Genomic DNA, 21,869 nt, shown 5'->3' with positions numbered 1-21,869 from the left:
TTCTGTTTATGTTATTAGTAATCACAAGTGATTAACAATTGCAAGTAAATGAGAAATCTGTTTACCCATGATGCAAGACACTGTACTGTACAAAAGTATATAATATTTTTTAACCATTTATTCTTGGCTAATATTTTTATATAATAGCATATTTCTTTAACTTTCATTTGTTTAATTGGCATACAATTGTTACAGTGGATTGAGCTAGCATTAGCGTGCAAAAACTGTATAAGAACAGAAAGATAAGAATAACCAGCCGTTCAGTACTATGAAGATACACATAAAAAATAGCCAAGTTGGTATATTAATGAAAAGTACATTTATCATTCCAGTTGTTTTCCCCAGAGGTCTTATTATTTTGTAGTCATTTGATACTAAGTGACAGTTGTGATGAACATTCATGTCCCAAGCAAGCCTACTAATTCCCTGTCTGTGTGTATCTCTGTTCAGTTTAATCAATGTTTCCTTAGTAATAACAATGCAACCGCATGATTTGCTTTCCATTTATTACTGTATAGCTCTTCTCTTCTGTACTCTTGCCCTTGTCCTAATTCCACAGTAAGTAATGCCCGCTCACTGTTATTCAGCTAGGGTCAGCAAACTTATGACACTATCTGAAGAAACTGCTGAAGAATACAAAGAAGGGATATGCCAGAAATCAATAAGTAAGTTGTTAGTAGCTTTTCCCTGAAGACACTACTAATTTCCAACAGGCTTGTTTTTATTTAATTGATCAAAGTCTTTTGTTCTAAACTTTTCCATTTTAAAATTTGTTAAGACTAACTCAGAGAAATTCAATATTCTTTGCACAAAAAAGAATAAATTATAGCACTTAGATTCAAATGTGTGTGAATTACACTATAATGATCTTAAAAAGCCACTCTTTGCTGAAATGTTATAAGTGTGAGCTTTCAACCAGGTATCAGCCATTTTGCTGTTAAAAAACACTGTTTTGTTTTGCCAAAGATACACAAAGCAGAACCTTAGTAAAACAGTTACTAACAAGCCTTATAAATGAAAGATTTGCATTACCCTGAAAAAGAGATCTTGCCTGAGAAGAGGCCCGAGTTGCCTCAAAAGCTTGCATATTGTAATCTTTTTTAGTTAGCCAATAAAAGGTGTCATTTAACTTAACTTCTCACTACATTCATAGTGGCTAACATGGTACAACACCCTAATATTACTGAAAAAGACTGAAACCCACCCACATTGTATAAACTATGGAGTCCAGCTCCCAGAGTTACCATCAGATATGTAAAGGCTACTGTAACCTGTAAATGTACAGAATGTGTTAGAGCAACATATTAAGTTAATATTATAACTGAACAATGACTGTTATTACATCTTCATAAAATTTACATTCTTAACAAAAATACATTTAATGATACTTTATTGCATTTTGTGTCCCATTTGAGCAATGCCTCACTTAAGGTGTTGCCTGTATGGATTTTCATGTTCTCCTGTTTTTTGTTCTTTGCAGAGCCAAGAGTTCTCACTACCATTAAGTTAAATTCAGTTTCCTTTCACCATTCAAATGCATGCTGTTGTAAATTTTCACTCTAAGTGTACCTCTTGTGTGAGTTTAGTTAGGTGTTTTGTGCTAATGTTGCTTTTGGCCCAATGCTATTAGCTTGATTTAGGTTTGTCAGTAACCCCAGAGGTTAAAATGTGGGTTTAAGAAAGGGTGGATAGGTAGGTCTTTAAAACATTTTATGTCCTTTTCTATACACCTAATAATTACTGTGCTTTCACACTAAAAATAATTTGCTCAGTTATCTCTTCTAACACTATAACAGGCAAAATGTTTAATACGATTTTTTTCCTTTCATTTCCCAACAGAGTCTTAATAGCTACTTTAAAACTTAATGAGATTCTTCTCATTTTTTTCTGTCTTTTCCTGCTTCAGATTTTCTATTACTGCCTCACTGGGGTTTCCTTTTTTTCATGAATAGCTATATCACACTTACATGTTAAAATTTTAATTCTGTGGTGACACAAGTCAAAAGTTGTACATATTAAACCTTTTCTGAGAACTGTTTCTTTTCAATTTGATTGTACTTCTGTTTATGTATATGTTTTTGTGAGAATTGGGATACATGTTGTGATACTAGGACAGATTTAATTTTGTTACAATCTCAGAAATGTTAGTAAAACCATGAGTAGAATGACATGATCACCCCAGATAATGATAAATGTTTTAACTGAAATATGGAGAGTGTATTGTGCACCCCTGAAATCTTTTGGTAAACAGTTACACTGTAGTTACTACGTTATCCTCAGAACAGCCCGGTTCCTTCTGCTTACTAAAAAAAATTGCAAAAGTGTTTTTTTTTTTGTTTTTTTTTTTTTATTGATTTTAATTAGAAACAGCTAACATTCCACACAGTTAAGACAAATTTAACAAATCAAATTTGATCCCCACCCAGCAAAGGTGTTTAAAATTTGAAGGTCGCATTTGCTCATTAGTAAAGGGAAGGATGGAACAGTAAATCATTAAATCACAATCATATTCATCTTCAGTTCATGTCAGGAAGAAAAAAATTGGAATTATGCTTAGTGGTCAACCATTTAGTTAAGGAACAAATATACATTCTGTGAGTTTGGTGGAAGAGATGCAACCCTCTGCTTTAAAAATGGCATTGACTCAAAACATTAGAAGCAATATCATGAAAGTTGTAAAACACAGTTTTCTTTGGTAATTGGAGTAAACCCAATTTTTTCCATCCAAAAATACATCCATAAATCCATTAATTCATTTTTTTTGCTTGTAAGCAAGCCATGCTTCATCACTGTGTGACCATGATTTGGAGGAATATAAATTAATGTTATTTGCAATATGAAACTATAATATGCCAGTTTGTGTTATTGTGAACTTTCATTTTACTGCTGCAATAAACTTTTTTTTTATCATAGTCGTTTGTTTACCCATTTTAAAAAGAGTTTTTAGCAGTCTGTGACCTATGCTTAGTCCCAGTTTCCTTTTTGAGCAATATGGAGCCATCTTGGTGCAGGGCATGAGAAGTCTGCTTTCTTAAAATGCATGCTTAAAGTTGTAACATTCTTTGGAGAAATCAATATTTTGCCATGCAAGTTCTGTCCATCACATTTGGCCTGTGTTCTGTCTGTCCTTTAAAATAGTGGGCACAGATGAACTCCTATGAAGCAGCATTATAGCTACATGTTTCACAATATTTTTGCATTGAAATTCAGCCACTTTACAATTTATTTTTATGCTATTCTAGTTGTTTGAATTCCTCTTACCTATGAATTGAGAACTCTTACTCTTCAGAGCAACATGTTTTGTCTTTTAAGCCTCAGGCTCACTTGTCAGCCCCTGCTGGAACACGTGATTTGTCATATATAAATCTATGTTAATGATATTGCAGCATCCTAATATCATGTCTTGTTGTCTCCTAGAGTTTTCCTAAACTGGCAGCCATTTTTGACAAACTAGTGGTTTCCCCTTTGTACATCATGCAGTTGCGGTCCTCCCACCTAACTTTTTGTAATGTGAGTGGCATCATTTCTCTTCTGCAGCTGGTTATCTATTTATTTTCTCAAGCCTTTAACTATATAGTTTCTGTGATGGTTTTTGCAAGCTTAATGAAATACCTGATCTCACAGGCCAATCTAGACTGAGAGAATATCACGTTATCACCATTGCTTTTCTGATAGGAGCCATCCTTAAGGCTCTAGTTGTCACAAGCACATTCTCTCCTTGTTCTACTGTAGGCAGGTAGCTAACTTTACTCTACAAATCAAGTTTGTGAAAAGAAAGACCATGCAAAGAAGAGGTTGCATCTTTTGTTTACAAGAAATAAATAGTTGACATTGTGGATAAAGGTATTGTTTTAGGGAACTCAAAATTCAAGTATTTTACAAATAAGTGGAAGTTCCATTAGAATAGCAATCCTCCTTGCTAGAGCCTTTGTGTATCGTGTATTATGTCAGCCATTCTAGAGCCTTCTACCTGTTTGTCTAGGGAGGGAAATATTGCAGTCTACCTCACATGTATTTTATATTTCTCATTTATTTAGATTTCTCCTTAACCAGCAGAGCTTCTTGGAATTCTTAGTGTTAATCGTTTCTTTAGCAGGTTAATGTAATCAGTTTGTTGCAAGCTACAGGGCTTGTGAAGATTACAAAAAAAAGGCTTAATCTTCAAAACTAGGTCTCCATTTCAAAAATGAAGTCCAACTTCTAGGAAGGCCTGAAAATATAAGGTGAGCCTCATAAGCAAAAGTTAGCCTGGCCCTCACAAATCTCAAGAAGAAGTCTATTTTCCTGTAAACCAAAAAGGAGCCAAGCATATAAATCTTAAAAAAGGTTTTACTGATAATCAAAAAGCTCCTGGCTCAGAATAACTAAAACAATGATTCTTAATAATGATAAATAAAGTTTACTAAAAAAAAGAAAAACAAACAATAATAAAAAATAACTAATTCCTCAGCAAAGATGTCGTGAATAGGGCTTTGCAAGGTCCTCATAGCTGCAGTGTCAGGAGGTTCTGAATCCTTAGGTTCAATAAAATCAGCACAGATAATATTTAGAAGAATTAATATACATATACGTACACAATATTTAAAAACTCAATATTCATTAAATGAAAATTACAAATTACAGGAAGAAACAACAAAATATCATAGAAAATGACCTTAAAATAGTCAATAAAAATTAACAATATAAACAAAGGTAATTTAAAAAAAAAAACAACATTAGGGACAGGGCCCTGATTAAACCATAACAAATTTAATCCAAGAAAACAAGTAAATATAGTGAACAAATGAACTAAAATCATTTTACCTGTTATCAAAATCGGGCGGCACGGTGGCGCAGTGGGTAGCGCTGCTGCCTCGCAGTTGGAAGATCTGGGGACCTGGGTTCGATTCCTGGGTCCTCCCTGCGTGGAGTTTGCATGTTCTCCCCGTGTCTGCGTGGGTTTCCTCCGGGCGCTCCGGTTTCCTCCCACATTCCAAAGACATGCAGGTTAGGTGGATTGGCAATTCTAAATTGGCCCTAGTGTGTGCTTGGTGTGTGGGTGTGTTTGTGTGTGTCCTGCGGTGGGTTGGCACCCTGCCCAGGATTGTTTCCTGCCTTGTGCCCTGTGTTGGCTGGGATTGGCTCCAGCAGACCCCCGTGACCCTGTGTTCGGATTCAGCGGGTTGGAAAATGGATGGATGGATGTTATCAAAATCAGTACTTTATTTCATTTTAGGAGCTTTGAGAAAACATGCTTTCCATTACAACTAGAATGATGTACAGTGTAGTATTGGAATATATAATCATAAAATGTAATCATTGTGTAACATCATGATTGTATAAACCCACATTAACTTCATCTGATAATCCACTTTAGGGGACAACTTTAAGTCCTCTTTCAGGCCTAATAAGATGTGTGTCACTGATTCCATCCATTCAATAATTCCTAGAACCAAATTTCACCACTGTTGCCAAACTGTTGTCTAATTAAATGCCTTATTAAGTACCATGTTCATTGAAGCTAAAGTTTAAGAATTTCAAAATACATTGTTTAAAAACCCCAGTGCCACTAGGTGGCTTCCTTCCAAAGACTTCAAGATCTTTTTTTATTTCTGATTGCAGCTTAGACTTTTCTTTATGCAAAGTAAAAAAAGCTGAATGCCTGTTCGTGTCCTATCATTGCTTGACTGTAGAATGTGCAGTTTCTTGTATATGATGGCTTATTTATATCCACTGTTTGGACTTGCATGATCCAATTCAAGATTGTTTACTTGTGTACTAACTGCTGACACTCTTTAAAGCAATAATCCTTGACCACATACATAGTGTGCATTTCCAGCTGCGAGTTACTAGTTAACTTAGTGTGCACCAGTTTGACATGTGGAAGGAAATAGAAACCATGCAGATACACATAGATAATGGATACCTCAGATAAACAGGGTTCAAAATGGGAACTGGATTCAGCCATATTAGCCATCAGATCACCATCACATCACATCACATATCTTTGTGAATTACTCAAATCATTTTCTCCTGTGTTTTAATTAGAGATTTTTCATTTCTGAAAGAGTAAATTATTATGCTCATTCATAATTCTGTCTGTCTGTCTAGAAATATACATTTGATCTATTTTATATATATTCCAAGCTGAAAGAAACCTCCCTAAAAGTGATTTAAGATATAATTGTTTCACTGTATTGTGTTGATACAGAATATATTTATTCTTACAATTATAATGCAATGAGTGTTCTTTGCCTCATCACGTTGACTGTTTTTCACAGCATTTTAAAAGTTGTTTGTTTTCTAAATTTGTCTCTGTGTACAGGTGAGAGAAGTTTGATAGTTTTTCTAAATGTATTAAATTTGTCATGTAAAGGCTGAAAAGGGTGAGATGTTCAGAGAGTTTTCTTTATTGCTTAAATGTGATGACTGAATCCTTGCCGTGTGGCCCATGCTATCCTTGTGTTGCCTAGGCTCTGAGAACATCTTTTATTTCTTTGTAGTGCCAGAGTGGTACTTATATAAGCTGCTTTCCACCACAGTTTGCAGAGTCTAGTTTCATCTGTAACAGTGAACCATCACTTGACTAAAATAAGAGTTGCTTAGTTACATGACAGACAGGTGCAGGCTTACATTTTACACTGTGCTGCATTCATTTAATGATCAGCACTTTCCTTATTTTACAGTATTGTGCTTCTCTGCAACATTGTGAGATGGGGATTTTAAAATTGGGCGGCACAGTGGTGCAGTGGGTAGCGCTGCTGCCTCACAGTTGGGAGACCTGGGGACCTGGGTTCGCTTCCCGGGTCCTCCCTGCATGGAGTTTGCATGTTCTCCCCATGTCTGCGTGGGTTTCCTCCGGGCGCTCCGGTTTCCTCCCACAGTCCAAAGACATGCAGGTTAGGTGGATTGGCAATTCTAAATTGACCCTAGTGTGTGCTTGGTGTGTGGGTGTGTTTGTGTGTGTCCTGCAGTGGGTTGGCACCCTGCCCGGGATTGGTTCCTGCCTTGTGCCCTGTGTTGGCTGGGATTGGCTCCAGCAGAACCCCGTGACCCTGTGTTTGGATTCAGCGGGTTAGAAAATGGATGGATGGATTTTAAAATTTTATACCTGTGTTCTAGTACTGTAAACTTTAAAAGGGACCCTAAATGTTTTTAAAAAGAAAATTAGAAGCAATTATCATCCTTCAAACTTAAAATAATTTCAAGTTGAATCAATTTTTTTTTTCATAACTAGCATATCATTTGTTTGACTTCATTTTATTTTTTAAAAATAAAATCATTACAAATGCTAATTTTAGCCATATGATTAATTTTAATAAATAATTTGCATAAGTATCTTCTTTGGGGGTATGAGCTTCCATCACATTCCTTTCCCTCCATGAAGATTAAATCCCCTAAAAAACTTTATAGTAATCCTTAACCCTTTTCATCTTTTAGCCTCAGTGTTGCTTTTTTTATTCTTGTATGTCTTCTGCTGTCTCCACTTTCTGTATTGTGCCATTTTGGTTCCTACTTTACTTCAGGTATACTACTGGGATACTGCATAACCCAAAAAAATAGACCACTCAAAATATCCTTAATCTTAGAAATGCTGAATCATTTTTCAGCAATTAAGCAGTTCTTTCTCATTAGACTAGTTTTTATTCCAAATTAATACAAGGAGTCCTCTTAGGCATCAAAAATGTATTGATCAAATAGGAAAAAATATCTTCCAAGTACCACTTTTATGGAGGGGGTGAGTCTTTTTCCCATTTTATTAAATGGGGTTGTTTAAATGGATATGTCTTTGACAGGACACAGCCTTTCAAATGTTCCTTCTTAAAAACAAAGGAAAATTGACCTCTCAGAAGGGGCTTGCCTCACTTGGCTCCCAGGAACATCTGGTGGAACTTCAAGGCTCTGTCCTATCCATTATAATTCTAGTTCACCCTTGAAAAGGGCTATGGTTCTCCATTGTGTGATTTTTAATTACTTATGTTTTTAATAACTTTTGTGATGTTTTCTGATTCTGTACTATTTTTGTAATTCCCTTTTTAGAACACACATCCATGCCTTTACTCATATTGAGTATAAAACATCCACACAGAGGTAATAAAGATGCCATACACAGCCTCTCAAATCATATAGGCTGCATATAAGCAGATGAAAACTGCCAAACATAAACATCTATCAAATCTGATATCATAACTAGTTAGAAAAGTTGGTGAATGTGTCATTGACAACTGTAAAATAATAAATGTATTAATTGGAGGTTCTAGACTGCCTATTTTCTGTCTTAGTAATCTTGAAGCAGTCTTTCATAGAAGACATTGGCTAAAACAAGCCGTCTTGCAAACTTTCAGTCACAGTAGATCTGATTGATCAGATGTTGCCAGTGCTGGAAAGTAATGAATTACATTTGCTTTCATTAATGTACCTAGGTAGATTGCATAGGTTAATTGTACCTTTTAATTTATTTTTAAATGCAAATAGTAGTTTTATGCTTGCCCCCGGGAAAATTGAGCAAAAGAAGTTGAATTTTTTTCAACAAGAAAAAATGTTATTACATGTAACAGAGACATGTAAATACCAAATTGTCAACATAAATACAGTAGAAAGGGTCATCTAGTGTCATCTTCTTTACTGATGCAGATCCAGTACATGTCCTTTATGTGATATGTTTTAATAAAGTCAAAAGCACCCAACTCGACTTTGCAATCTGGGACAGTATAAATGTGTTTCTTTGTGCACTTTTCTCATAATATTTTTACTGTTGGTGGTGAATATCAGTGCCTGACCAGCAGAATACTGCGTCCAATTTTGTTATTGTATGCTGCCACAGCACAAGACTTAATGACTTCCCCATTTCATCTGACATAAACATTGACAACTGCTGCATTATGAGCAACCCTTAAGGGGCTAATGTATTCTTGTCCTTGTACTTTTCCAGTCATTTTGCCTTTTTGCCACACAGCTACCTTTAGACCACTATGAAACTCAATGAGTCACCAGGGCTGCCATGGCAATTCTATTATAGAGTGCCATGTGCATCAGTTTCACTATTCGTGTCAACATCAAATGACCAATTCACATCATCACAGCTATTGCTTGATTCGAGCAATGGTTCAGTTTCAGTTTGTTCTAAAACTGCCTTTACAACTTTTTTTTTGCCATTGTATTTTTGGTTGAAGGCACAGCCCCACTCATGAATACCATAAAGTGGCAGAACACATAGAAATATTCATGATTTTTTGTAGCATGATGTTATTTCATTAACTAGATCAGGGGTCCCCAACACCCGGTCCGCGGCCCACTACTGGGCTGCAGCCGTCTGACAGCCGGGCTGCGAGAGAACTGCCGGCAACAGAGACTCACTCAGACTTTTCAGAACGCTAGGCGGGCGGGGCTTTGCAGCAGCGCAGAGAGAGGAGAGAGACCGAGGTGAGAAGAGAGTATTACAACAAAGTTATTTTTATGGTCCCAACAGTTTCCCCATATGACACGAGTCTATAGAAATCGCGTTACTATGAAGTACATTCAGCAGATGCTTTCATTACAACGAAGTGACCTTGAAATGCTTGAACAAATCATCCACAGAGCAGTTAGATCTGTGGTCACAGCTCAGATGTGCATGTTTGCACAACGATCCCCAAACAGAAACATTGTAAAAAAAATCTCTTTCTTCGAACTTTCCTCGTACTATTTTTTTTTTTTTTTGCTGTTTTTGTTTTCTGTGGTTTTCAGTGATACCTATTGCTTATACCATACCATACCATACCATTTTTATTTGTTAAGCGCTTAAAAACACAGCATTACAACTGACCGAAGCGCTGTACAGTTAAAACAAGCAAGACTAAAAGCAAAATATTAAAAAAAAAACATTAAGAGAGAATTAAAACAGAGACACTAAAAACAGGTCAGGGGACCCAATAAAACAGAGAAATAGCAAAAAGCAAGTGGAAATAAGACAGGTTAAGAATTAAAAGCCAATGTGAAGAAGTGCGTTTTTAGGTGTGATTTGAATGTGGCGACTGAAGCGGCTTGTCTAACCAATAAAGGTAAGGAGTTCCAGAGCCTGGGTGCACAGACGGAAAAAGCCCTTTCACCACGAACTTTAAAATGTGCCTTGGGAACGGTTAGGAGCAGCTGATCTGCGGATCTAAGAACACGAGGGGGATTGTGACGATGGAGCAAGACACTCAAGTAGGCAGGGGCTAGACCATTTAGTGCCTTATAGGTTAAGAGGAGTATCTTAAAATCAATTCTGAAGCTAACCGGCAGCCAGTGTAGGGTTTTTAAAATCGATATAATGTGTTGGCTTCTGCTGCTTCCAGTTAAAAGCCTTGCAGCCGCGTTTTGAACCAATTGGAGTCTAGAAAGAGTGGCTTTACTAATACCATATAGGCAGGAATTAGAATAGTCGAGCCGGGACGTAATGAATGCATGGATTACTGATTCCAGGAGGTGGTAAGGCAGAATTGGTTTGAGTTTGGCAATTCGCCTGAGATGGAAAAAGCAGGATTTTACTGTGCTGTTGACTTGAGCATCCATTTTCAGGACCATATCCATTTTGATTCCAAGATTGGAAACAGACGAAGTTACTGGAATGGGAAGAAAGTCGAGGCCAAGGGGTAGGGTCTGTTTGCGGTCAGGACTAAAAACAATGACCTCGGTTTTTGAATCGTTCAGGTGAAGGAAGTTTACAGCCAGCCAGTCCTTAATGTCAGATAAGCAGTCGAGAAGAGGTTTAGTGGAGTCAGTTGACTTGAGGGAGAAATAAATTTGGCAGTCATCAGCATATAGGTGATACGAGATTGCATGTTTTCTAAAAATTGCACCTAAAGGCAGGATGTAAATTGAAAAAAGTAGTGGCCCCAAAATGGAACCCTGGGGGACACCACATGGGAGTGGGACTGATTTAGATGAAAAATCGTCTAGGCATGACTCTAAGAGTCCTGTTGCAGAAATATGACCTGAACCAGTCGAGGGCTAAGCCAGATACACCAGCCCAGGATTCGAGTCGGGAGATCATGATGTTGTGGTCGATTGTGTCAACATTTGCTTGTCAACATTTGAAAAACATCCATTGGAATTTAACTCATTGTCACCCTCCTATAGAAACAGCAGACACGAAAGAAAGATAGCAGTGTTAATGTTTGTGATGTGCAATCTGTTAGAATGACAAATGCAAAGCATATGTCTTTGTTATATGCAAAAAAAGAAGAAAAATCTTGGGTTGCAAACGTATGCAAACTGCTTAATAACTTAATAATAATAGAAATGTTATGTAAATTGTGTATAAAACTGCACCCCCCACCGACCAGTCCGTGGAAAAATTTGCATCTAATAAAGTGGTCCTTGCTGTCAAGAAGGTTGGGGACCACTGAACTAGATGATAGCAGAATACTGCCCCAAAAGTTATTCCGACTTAACACTGTAATGCAGATCATATCGATCTCTCTGAGTCTGACTCAGGATTAGTAACATGGAATTCCGAGCCCCAGTCACACTAGGGGTTAATGCCAAGAAAGTTAGGAAGTATATTTATTTCATCACAACATAATGACAAAATGGCTTTGCAGTTTTCTTGTTTTCTCTAGCTTAGTAACTGCATGCATCTCAGCATATCACAGTGTAATGCTCCAGTGTATTGTCCATTAACTGAGTATGCATTGTGGACATTCCCACTTTAAATCTGGTCAACAGTGACTTTGTTTCTTCTGTACATGGTGTTACGTATGCGGTGGAAGATGCATTCGATGTAGTGGTAACAGCAATACTTTGTTTTTCTTTTTTTATTATAAAAATAGAGATCCTACTGTATATCATTGGTCACATTTAGAGCAGATGTTCAGTATCAAGGACATATGACAGAACAGCTTCATTTTGCAGTATCTGTATCCCGAAAAACTGTACAGTTACTTTCATACAAGAACTTTTCTTAAAATTTACAAAAACATATTGAATTAAGCTTATTTTTAAATTGACAGGGTGTCTAAAATACAGCATTACAGATAAAAAGCATAGTTAATTGTATGCCATAAATTTGTGATAATCACTTATTGTTGTGAAAGAAGCAGTGCCAAAAATGGATAAGCTTGGATAACAGGCAGCATCATTTTTAAAATATATTCCCCCTCAGTATGTACAGTATTACATACAGTACATGGTGTGCATTTTGAATATACATCATTTCCTAAACATCTGTAATGTGCAAGACCACAGCAAACACCTCCAGACAATTTTAATAACAAATGAATTGCACCTGTCTTTTGCAGTGTATGCAACACCTAATAATTTTTCACTCAAAAAAAAAAATCCTTTTGACATTATATTGACAATGCATATGCTGTATTCATCTAAGCACATGTTTCAGTTGAGTAATAATTAACAAAACATAAGCATTTCTACTTATCTTCTGTAAAACTTGCCTACATGTTTTTTTTCCTTTTTCATCTCTGTTTTAAAGGGTATAAGGCACAATCACAAGAATCTAACTGTAGCTTGTTCATTTGTGTTCTACTTTTGTGTTTAGAGATAGCATATTACCTGCAATTTGAGTTTTTAAAATTTGATTCTATATTCTGGTTCTATGCAGATTGTACCTGCCTTTATGTCAATAGGATTCAACAGGCTTGTATCTTCTACTGCACTTTATTTGCAAAACTTCAAGCTTTTCTCTCAACTGAAGTGTTTGCTACCTCAAATTACTTTTTAATGTACTTTATAGTAACTACATACTGAATTGCCAGATGATATTTAGAAGTGATTTTAATTACTTGCTTACTATGCATTCTCTGTCATGATGTTATTGTTTTGCATACTTCAGTATTTGAAATGCACAGGTTGCCTCAGTGATGTTCACTATTAGTGTAATAGGCTGAGATGAGTGTGGACAACCTTTTAATAACAATCTATATAGCATGCCAGCCTTATTGTTGATTTCAAATGGTAATGCCTATAGTGCACATGTAGCAATACATATATGACTTGTTTTCATAAATTTAAATCTCATTCTGGGAAAGGAGAGTATTTGGCATTTTGCATTTGATGAAGGGCCCAGTTTGGTAGAAGTACATGATAGTAACTAAGTTACAGTAACTTGGTCTGAAAATAAAAATATTTTTGTATGTTGAAATCCAATAGAAAGTCCCAAAGAAAGTGATAACATTGGATCATTCTGTCATGTTTGTTTTATGTTTAGAATGCTGTGATTTAATCAGTTAGTTTTTAAAATTTAATAGCAAAGTGGACAGTTGCAGTTTTGTATGTAAAGTTTTCTATTGCATTTGTACACATTAAAACAATTTTTCATAAAGCAAAATGTATATAAAGAACATAGCATCCTTAGTAAACTAATATTTTAATTATTATGTGTTCTTCCAGCAATAAAAATATGTGATCTGCTTCCATAACTTTGTAACGGCCGACCCCTTTTCCCAGCCGGCAGCTACACTTCCAAGACCAGTGGCCTGGATAATTGACTGAGAAATAATCTAACTATCAAGCCGTACTTCTTACCAATTAAACTTTTCCCCCACAATCGACGGTGAAAATATAAGCACACAAAAACAAGATGTAAAATTAAACGGATTATATGTAATAAGTGAAATGACATGCAAAAAACAGAAACATATAAATATAAATATCCCTCCACCCCAGCAATAATAAGACACCACCAAATATATATATATACAACAAAAACCCTCCCTTGTCCCTGTAACAAATAAACACACAACACGAATAACAACAATGACTGATAAACTGAAAATGAATGAGAACGTGAGTCCGGTAATAAAGAAACTGTCCTGAAAGCGGTTGACTGAATTAGTGAAATTGCGTTGTTTGATTCTCCCCGGAAAAAATGGAGCAGCCTCACCGTGAATCCTTGTGTGTGTGGTGGATGATTAAGTCCTACCCCGGGGTCTCTCGTGGTGAGGTCCTTGAAGTAAATCCTGGATGGATAAGTGCGATATGGAAAACAACAGGTACAGTTTGCTCGTGGTCGTGATTGTGGAAAAAAAATCTCCTTCTCTCCTCTCTCCTTCCTTCTCCTCCTGCTGGCTTAAATAGTCCTGTGACGGCTGTGATTGATTAATTGTAAACAGGTGTTTTCCAGGTTTGTGGCTGTGGTCTCCTTCCATCATCCGTCCCCCTTTACGGGGACGGCATTAACTGATACACATAAACAGTAAACGGGACAATGAAACGAGACGCACTCAGAACTGACATTTAACACTAACTATGTGGCCCCGCTACAACTTTATATCTTATTATAGTGGAGGGGAATAGAAAGTGCTCAGCAATTATAATGGACCCATTTTGCTAGAAGTGTAACATAAAAATAACAAGTTGAAATCAATGAGGCTGCTGTGTGCTTTCTTCAGATTTTCTTACTAATAACAACAACATTTATAACTATAACAAATTTTCATACACAGGATGAAGCTCAAAAAGCTTTACAAAATGTAAAAAAAATTATTGCAAGAAAGAAAAACAAATTAGGTAAGAATAATAATGAATAAATAATTCAATACACATTTATATAAAACAGATCTATAATTTATAGAAAGTTAGATATCATATTCTATGTCTCTAACGATAAGATCGATGATACGGTTAGATGGCTGGGAAGGACAGAAAAAAAAAAAAACCTCCAGATAAGCTTGAGGGAAAAAAAGCAAAATCTGCAGGGGCTCCAAGGCCAAAAGCCTGCCCAGCCCCCACTGGAAATTCTATCTAACATAAATGTACATAAGTCGTTCCTTATTGTTAGACTATATTTCTTTAAAACTGAATTGCCCTATAAAGTTTTGTTTTTTTTAAGTAAATAAATTATGCTTTTATTTTTTTCAGGACTTCCTTTTATTTCCCGTGGTTTCCGTGTAAGATACTTTTACATAAGTAAATTTTGTTTGAGAACTTCTGCTTAGGTAAATTTTTAGTACATTTTTCATCTTGGGTTACCACCATGGACAATTTAAAGTTGGGACACTTAAACCTAAATTTGCACATTGACTGCCCCTTGTATAGTAAAACATTATAGTAAATCTCGTTCTGTTTCATTCTGAAAAGTAAATGGCCAGATGTACAGTTGTTTCTTATTTTATAATTGTTCATTAAAATGTGTAGATGATGTACAGAAAAATTATGATCTCACTTAGACCCGTTCTTATCTCTCAGTAAAGTCATAGTAAAATCTAAGCAGTGGTAATCACCAGCCTTAAAAGAATTTTCACTGAAACTCCTACTCAATCCAAGACTTCAATCTTTACACCAAATAACAAAAAGAAGACTTTGTTCCCAAAAGCAAAGTTTGTTCTTATTCTTTTCTTCTGTTCCTTTCTTGTATAGGAGCAGCTTTACATTGTGCTTTTCACAAACAAAATACCATTAAGAGTATTGTTTCTACCAAAGTGACACCTGTAATGTCAATTGCATCAAAATACTGGATTTAGTGAAAACACAGTTTTGAAATAAAATTGTTTATAAAAATGAGTTAAGTTTATTTATTTTATGTCATAAGTATTTTGCATTCTCAGAATATTAGTTGATGCGTATTTTGAGCTTGTTTTTAATGTTAGTTGAGTTGGAAACAATTCAACATTAAGTATTTGCTATATATTTTTTTTCTCTTGTTTCTTCAAAATAGCAAGGAATTTATATTTCGAAATTTAGAAAATGCCTTTTTATTGTCCAGAAGAGAGAAAGTTGTTTAAATTGTTTTTACTGAACTATGCAACGTCTAGTTTCATCTGTTGTTTTGACCATGTAACAGGTATGCATACAGTTATAGGAGTGGTCTCTGATGAACATGGGGAGAGGTTTCATCACTTAAAAATCATTTAAATGTAGGAAAGTTTTGCTCACTCCACCTTCCACTATAAGTTAGCAGACTTCTGTTGATCATTCCACTGTGAAACAACTTTAGAGTATTATAAGAGAAAAAAGAATTAAGTGACAAGTTTTATTTTAAGTAATAATTATATTTAAAACAGTTGTATGTGTAATTAAGACCTGATGAATCCTTAGGTAACACTGGTTTGACTTTGTGTTGAATGAGCAGTTGCTCATGGAGTCCCAAATGAGGCACATTACCTACATTGTGAGGGAGCGTCAGTTACGGCACTACGGACATGTGGTAATTAGGCTGCAGCAGATAGATGGTCATTTCCAAAGGGTGGGACTGGACCATGTGTCTGTCTGGGAGGTTGCCAACCAGGATCCCGAGCTGTGCTCCCTAACCTGACCTGTCTGATATTATCTTATCAGATGGAGAGAACCTGATTTTTTTGTCTGCCTTCAATACCACATATTTTTTTTTAAAAGTGAGGTTTAAAATTTAGGGTACATTCACAGATTTGAGAGGTAAGTAAAAGTCTCACTCTCCATGTCAAAGAAAAAGAGGGCATTATCACTTATCCCTGCACAGATGACCAGATACAATCTTTATTTTATAAAGCATTTATTGAGAAACGCCATCAAATTCATGCTATGTCACTGGATACAGCAATGGTCTTGTTTCAGTTATTCTTTTTGAACTTGGTATAGAGAAAGGTATACTTTTGAGCATGCAGATATTTTTTACTGTAATAAAATTATGTGCTGTTATAATAATGAAGACTTCAGAACAGCAGACCAGCAATGGACACAATGTGGTTTAATTGTAAAGGATACATTTATATTACTTGTCCATCTGCTTTTGTGGATAATTAAGTGTTTTATATACAACAGATAAAAAACTAGTTGTGTGAATGCAATTTTTCCATAGGCTCAGCTGACAGTGAACCTCTTCCATAACCAAACATAAACATCCTTTAAAAACAGACTAAAAAGGGCAAATATTTGAACATGAAAGAAAACAGCTGTTAGCTGGACTTTTATTGATGGTTAATTTGCACATACAAGAAGCTATATTATCTTCTGAACAAGCATTTATTTTCTAATGGCTAAAACAAATACACAATATATTTAGGAAATGAATGCTTTATAGGTGAGTGTTTGCTTTCTCAGTGCCCAAGTGGTTTTGTTCAGCAATAGACAGGAGTGTAGCATCTCACTTTTTATCATTATACTCAAATTTTTGTTTTAAAAAAACTAGGGGGCTTTGCCCCCTGCTTGCTTCGCTCATCAACCACCCAAGTTTGTTTTTCCAGATACACACTTTTAAGATTTTTTTTTTCTTTGAATTGTTGCTATTTCATTAGTTTCACTTTTATTTCAGAACTTTGGTAAAAACAATATTTGGAATCTTTCGAGTCCCAACATGCTGAATCTTTTAAATGAGGTCTGTGAGACACGTGTTTAATGACTTTGTACCATAATTCAGGATAGGTTTCTCTGTTTGGAATTTCAGCACAGACAAAACGATCTACATCATCAGCAGTTAATAATATTTTTTGCAAAGTAACCAATAAATGCATGTGAGGTAAACCCCGTTTTTGAAATTCTCTGACTTAAACTTCAAAGCCTTACAATATTTACATACTTCTGACATAACACCTATGTCTATATATTCGATCTCTATTCACGTTTTCGTTATTTCTCTGAGTAATAATTTCTCTTTGTTTGCGCTAATGCAATGTTTACTTTCTTTGTTTTGACACTTTCGTTTTTTTCTGCTTTCATATAGTGCTGGGTGGTATACCGGTTCATACCGAAAACAGTTTTTTATTTTTTTTATGATATGGATTTTTCTTATACCGCAACACCGGTTTAAATTGCCTAAACGACATTGGGAACGTGGCGCAGCGGGAAACTGTTCAAGTGGGGACCTTTTTCACTGCTACACCGCTAAACACAGATTTGTTGCACTAGGGCTCTTTTTCACTGCTACACCACCAAATAGGTAGCGGTAGCATAGATATTGCGCTGTGAAAATGGACAGAGAACATCCGAAACTGAAGCCGACGATAAAGTTGAACATAATGAACAGAAGAACTTTTGCCGAAAAAAAGGAGTCACATCCGTCGCCTGGAGATACTGTAGTTTTAAAAGGTCAGATGTGTAAATACTGTTTCTATACTACTGGATAATACTGCAAGCCAAGTTGTACTTGTTTTATTTGTTTTCAATACAGTGTAATGTACCTGGGTACTGTGTAATAGTGTGACGACATGTTGCCTTTATTCTCGACATTTCCACTTTAATCTTGACGCTTACGGCGAGAATAAAGTCGACATGTTGACTTTATTCTCGTAATTTGTCATTAAAGTAGAACGTCATAAAACTAAACTTCATCGTAAAATGAATATTTAATTTACTAGATTTTCTCAAACCCCGTCATAAGTTATATAGCACATTAAATGCTTTGTGTTAAGTGATTCTTAAACTGACTTCTTCTTGCACTAAGAGGAGGCGCCGGCAGCGATCGCCGCACAGAATACATTCACTTCATGATCTTCCTGCTCTCTGAACATTTAGAATGCTAAGATAAATACTTAATATAATTTTCATGGTGAAATGCATTAAAGCATGCATTAATCATATGGGGGCACGGCGGCGTGCCTGCCTTGCATTTGCATGTTTTTCTGGTGGGTTTACTTGGCGTGCTTCAGTTTCCTTTCAAAGTCATGTAGGATGTGGGGCTTTCTTGTGCTATATTGACCCTGCTAGTGTATGTTTTGCTTGTATTCATCCTGCGATGTGCTGGCAACTCGTTCAGAGATGGGCGCAACTCTGAATGGATGGCATAATTAAACATGTATAGCGAAGATATTTTAAAGTTCTGAACACTCCGTGGGCTAAGTTTATAACTAGTTTTAATTTCACAAAGACGTTATTGTGTGGTGATTGGTTATGTGGTGAAAGAAAAAGGAAGGATAGGAACTGGGGTTTTGGTACGTCAGATAGAGACAGCATGCATGCAATAAAGATAGGCCCCCTCAGAAGAACATGCATTGAATTCTGTGTTCTTGTCTCCGACCAGCAGATCACAAACCCAACATTTACACAATATTTAAGTTAAACCTGTGCGATAGCTATTCATACATCCAGTTTTTGGAGCCTCGTCACACCTGCCATAAAGTTCTCTACACTGAACATACACCTGGGGACCCCTTACTGCGAGGGAGCAGCACTACCGCCTCACTACCGTGCATGTGTAATACCTGCTTTAATGCATTTCATCATGAAAATGATATCAAGTATTTATCTTAGCATTCTAAATTTTCAGAAAGCAGGAATATCATGAAGTGAATGGATTCTGTATGGTGATCGCTGTCTTCTCTTAGTGCGGAGGAAGTCAGTTTAAGAAGCGTAGTGATTAACCACTGGGTCGGGGAATGTAACACAAAGCATTTAATGTGCTGCATTCATTTATGATGGGGTAAATTAAGTAATTGATTAAACATTGATTTTAGGAAGAAGTTTAGTTTACGACATTCTACTTTAATTATGAAGTAAACTATGAGAATAAAGTGGAAATGTATAACTTAGCTTGAACCAAGGTCCATATTAATGCAGTTTGCCTAAATGATGGTTCAGTTGGTAAAGATGTCATCACCAAGTTGCACTTGTTTTATTTTATTTTAATTTGGTGAATACTGTGTAATGTACCTGGGCTTGAAGTCTTGAAGTAATAGTGCAACTATCAGTAATAATACTATTATTTATTTTATTGTTATTATTTATTAGTTTAAATATTATGCAGTTTAATGATGGTAAAGTTGTTTAAAAAGTCACTTTAACGTGTCAGTGGACAGAGATTGTTAACATTAACAGAAAGTGTAGTTGGTTTACAAAAAAATATTTACTATTTATTCCTTTTCTAAGACATATTCGGTGCAATACAATTTTTGACAAGCACTTCTGGATATTTTACTAAGTCTAAATGCCTCTTTGTATGCTTGAAAATATGTTGTCAAAATTACAGTTTGTTTTTGCAAAATTTGTTCAATAAAAAGGTTCTATATTTTGACTACATCTGTCATGCAATGTGATACCTTCTCCATTAGTGCCACCCCCTTAAAAAACTATCACTTTATGGGGCAATGCAAAACTGTATTAATACTTGTGTGCACATTAAAATGTTTTTTTGTACAATGTACAATGTACTCTTGACAGTGGAATAGGTTATTCTTAGCCAGTAATTGCAGTGGAAAATGTGGTTAACATCCACTCATGCATGGGGAAAAAAATACCGTCGAATACAGTGAAACCGGGATAATTTAGAAAAATATCGTGATATAGAATTTTGGTCATACCACCCACCCCTACTTTCATATTCTGTATCTTGCTCTGCATGTGTTTCATGCCTACGTTTTTTTTTTTGAGTCTTTTGAATTCCACTGTTTTCATTATCTATAACCTGCTCTGCATGTGTTTGGCCCCCTTGTTTTTTAACCTCTTTATGACGTTTTACTTTGTTTTCTACTGTTTGTCTTTGATTTCTGACCTCGCTTTGTCCTGCTTTTTTTTCAATGACACCTGGTCCGTGGTGATTATTTTCCCTTTTTTTTTGATTAATTTCTGTTTGTTTGCACTACTGCGATCTTTACTTTTTTTTTTATACTTTCTAATTTTCCTACTTCAATATTCTTTAACTTTTCTCTACATGTGTATCGCGCCAACATTTTTTTGAGCCTTTCGAATTCCACTGCCTTCATAATCTCTAACCTGCTCTGCATGTGTATAGCGCCAACGTTTTTGAACATCTTTATGAAGTTCTACTTTGTCTTTTACTCTTTGTCTTTTAATTCTGATCCCGATTGGACGTGCTTTTTTTTTTTTTCCAATTCCACTTGTTCCGGGCTGATTACTTTCCTTATTTTCTGAATTTGCGCCTAGATTATTCTTTTTCTTTTTTGCATTTTTTCTCTTCTGCGCTTTTGAGTCTCTCTTCTGCGCGCTGCTCTTTCTTCTTTGCTTAGTTTTTGATGTTTCATCTATAACGTATTGTCCTTATATGCTTTATATGCGCTGAGAGCCCTGGATCTGTGTGTGCTCAAAGCCTTTACATGACTGTGTTTTGTTGCCCGTGGTCTTATTTGATATTGGTTGGAAGTAGGGTGCGTCTTACAAGAATCTCATGTTCTACGTCCCCCGCGAGACAGTCCTGGGTCAATCTCTTGGAACAAAGTCTCATGTTTAAGGTCCTGCGAGACGCTCCGTGGCCCATGTCTTTCATCTCACGGGTCTTTTAAGTGTCTTCCATGATCTTCACGTGAAGATCACGTCTTGTCTCCCTAGTCTTTCTCTCCCAGGATTTTTTTTATAATAGAGAGATAGTCCAATAAACAATCTACTGTAGTTACTCACCTTCATCATTTCACTTCTCTTTTCTGTAAGTGGAAAATTCTCGCATTTTTTTAGTTGTTTAAAACTTCTTGTATCAATGGCCTTCAATTTGTTTTCTACTGTATGCAATACAATACAGTACAACTTATTTTTTTATGGTAGTCTTCAATGAGTGCAGGTACAGAGCACTATGAACAAATTCACAAGTAAAATATGAGCATAGTTTGTGTGTGCTCCATCATCAATTAGCACCCAAAAATATGTGGCTTTGTAACGGGCAAACATTTTTAGGGAATTTAACAAAAGATATGGTTAGTGACCAGTTGTCTGGCCAATGTGCCTTTTCTCACTTCAACAGTGACACACTCTTGATACTGAGCTATGCTTCATATGTGCCTGATCTGTCCAAAATGATCCAGGTTAAAATGAAAAAAAAGATGAAGAGAAGCGTAGAGATGGAAAAAAATGGGATGAGAGACATGACTCTGTATCAGTATGAAGTTTGTGCATTTTTGTTGTGTGTGCATGGGATTTTCTTCAGGCAATTTGTTTTTTTCTCTCACATCCCAATGATTTGTAGACTATAAACTGGTCCCATACAAGTCTGTGTAAGTATGCCATATGCCCCCGCACTGACCTGGTACCTCATCCTGGGTTGGTTCCTGCCTAGT

The 21,869-nt window shown here is 36.0% G+C and overlaps 1 protein-coding gene across 1 annotated transcript in view; it reads left to right on the top strand.

Annotated features, from left to right (window-relative positions):
• Positions 1-605: 605 nt before the first annotated feature.
• Positions 606-21,869, top strand: part of LOC114642745 (DNA mismatch repair protein Msh3-like) — a 121,098-nt gene continuing 99,834 nt past the window's right edge. The window contains exon 1 of the mRNA XM_028791573.2: positions 606-665. Within this exon, the coding sequence (XP_028647406.2) occupies positions 649-665 (17 nt within the window). The 5' untranslated portion in view covers positions 606-648. The remainder of the gene's footprint in view (positions 666-21,869) is intronic.

The sequence above is a fragment of the Erpetoichthys calabaricus genome, chromosome 7 (genome assembly GCF_900747795.2).
Source record: "Erpetoichthys calabaricus chromosome 7, fErpCal1.3, whole genome shotgun sequence".
Lineage (NCBI taxonomy): Eukaryota > Metazoa > Chordata > Cladistia > Polypteriformes > Polypteridae > Erpetoichthys > Erpetoichthys calabaricus.
This window is presented reverse-complemented; position numbering and strand designations above follow the sequence as displayed.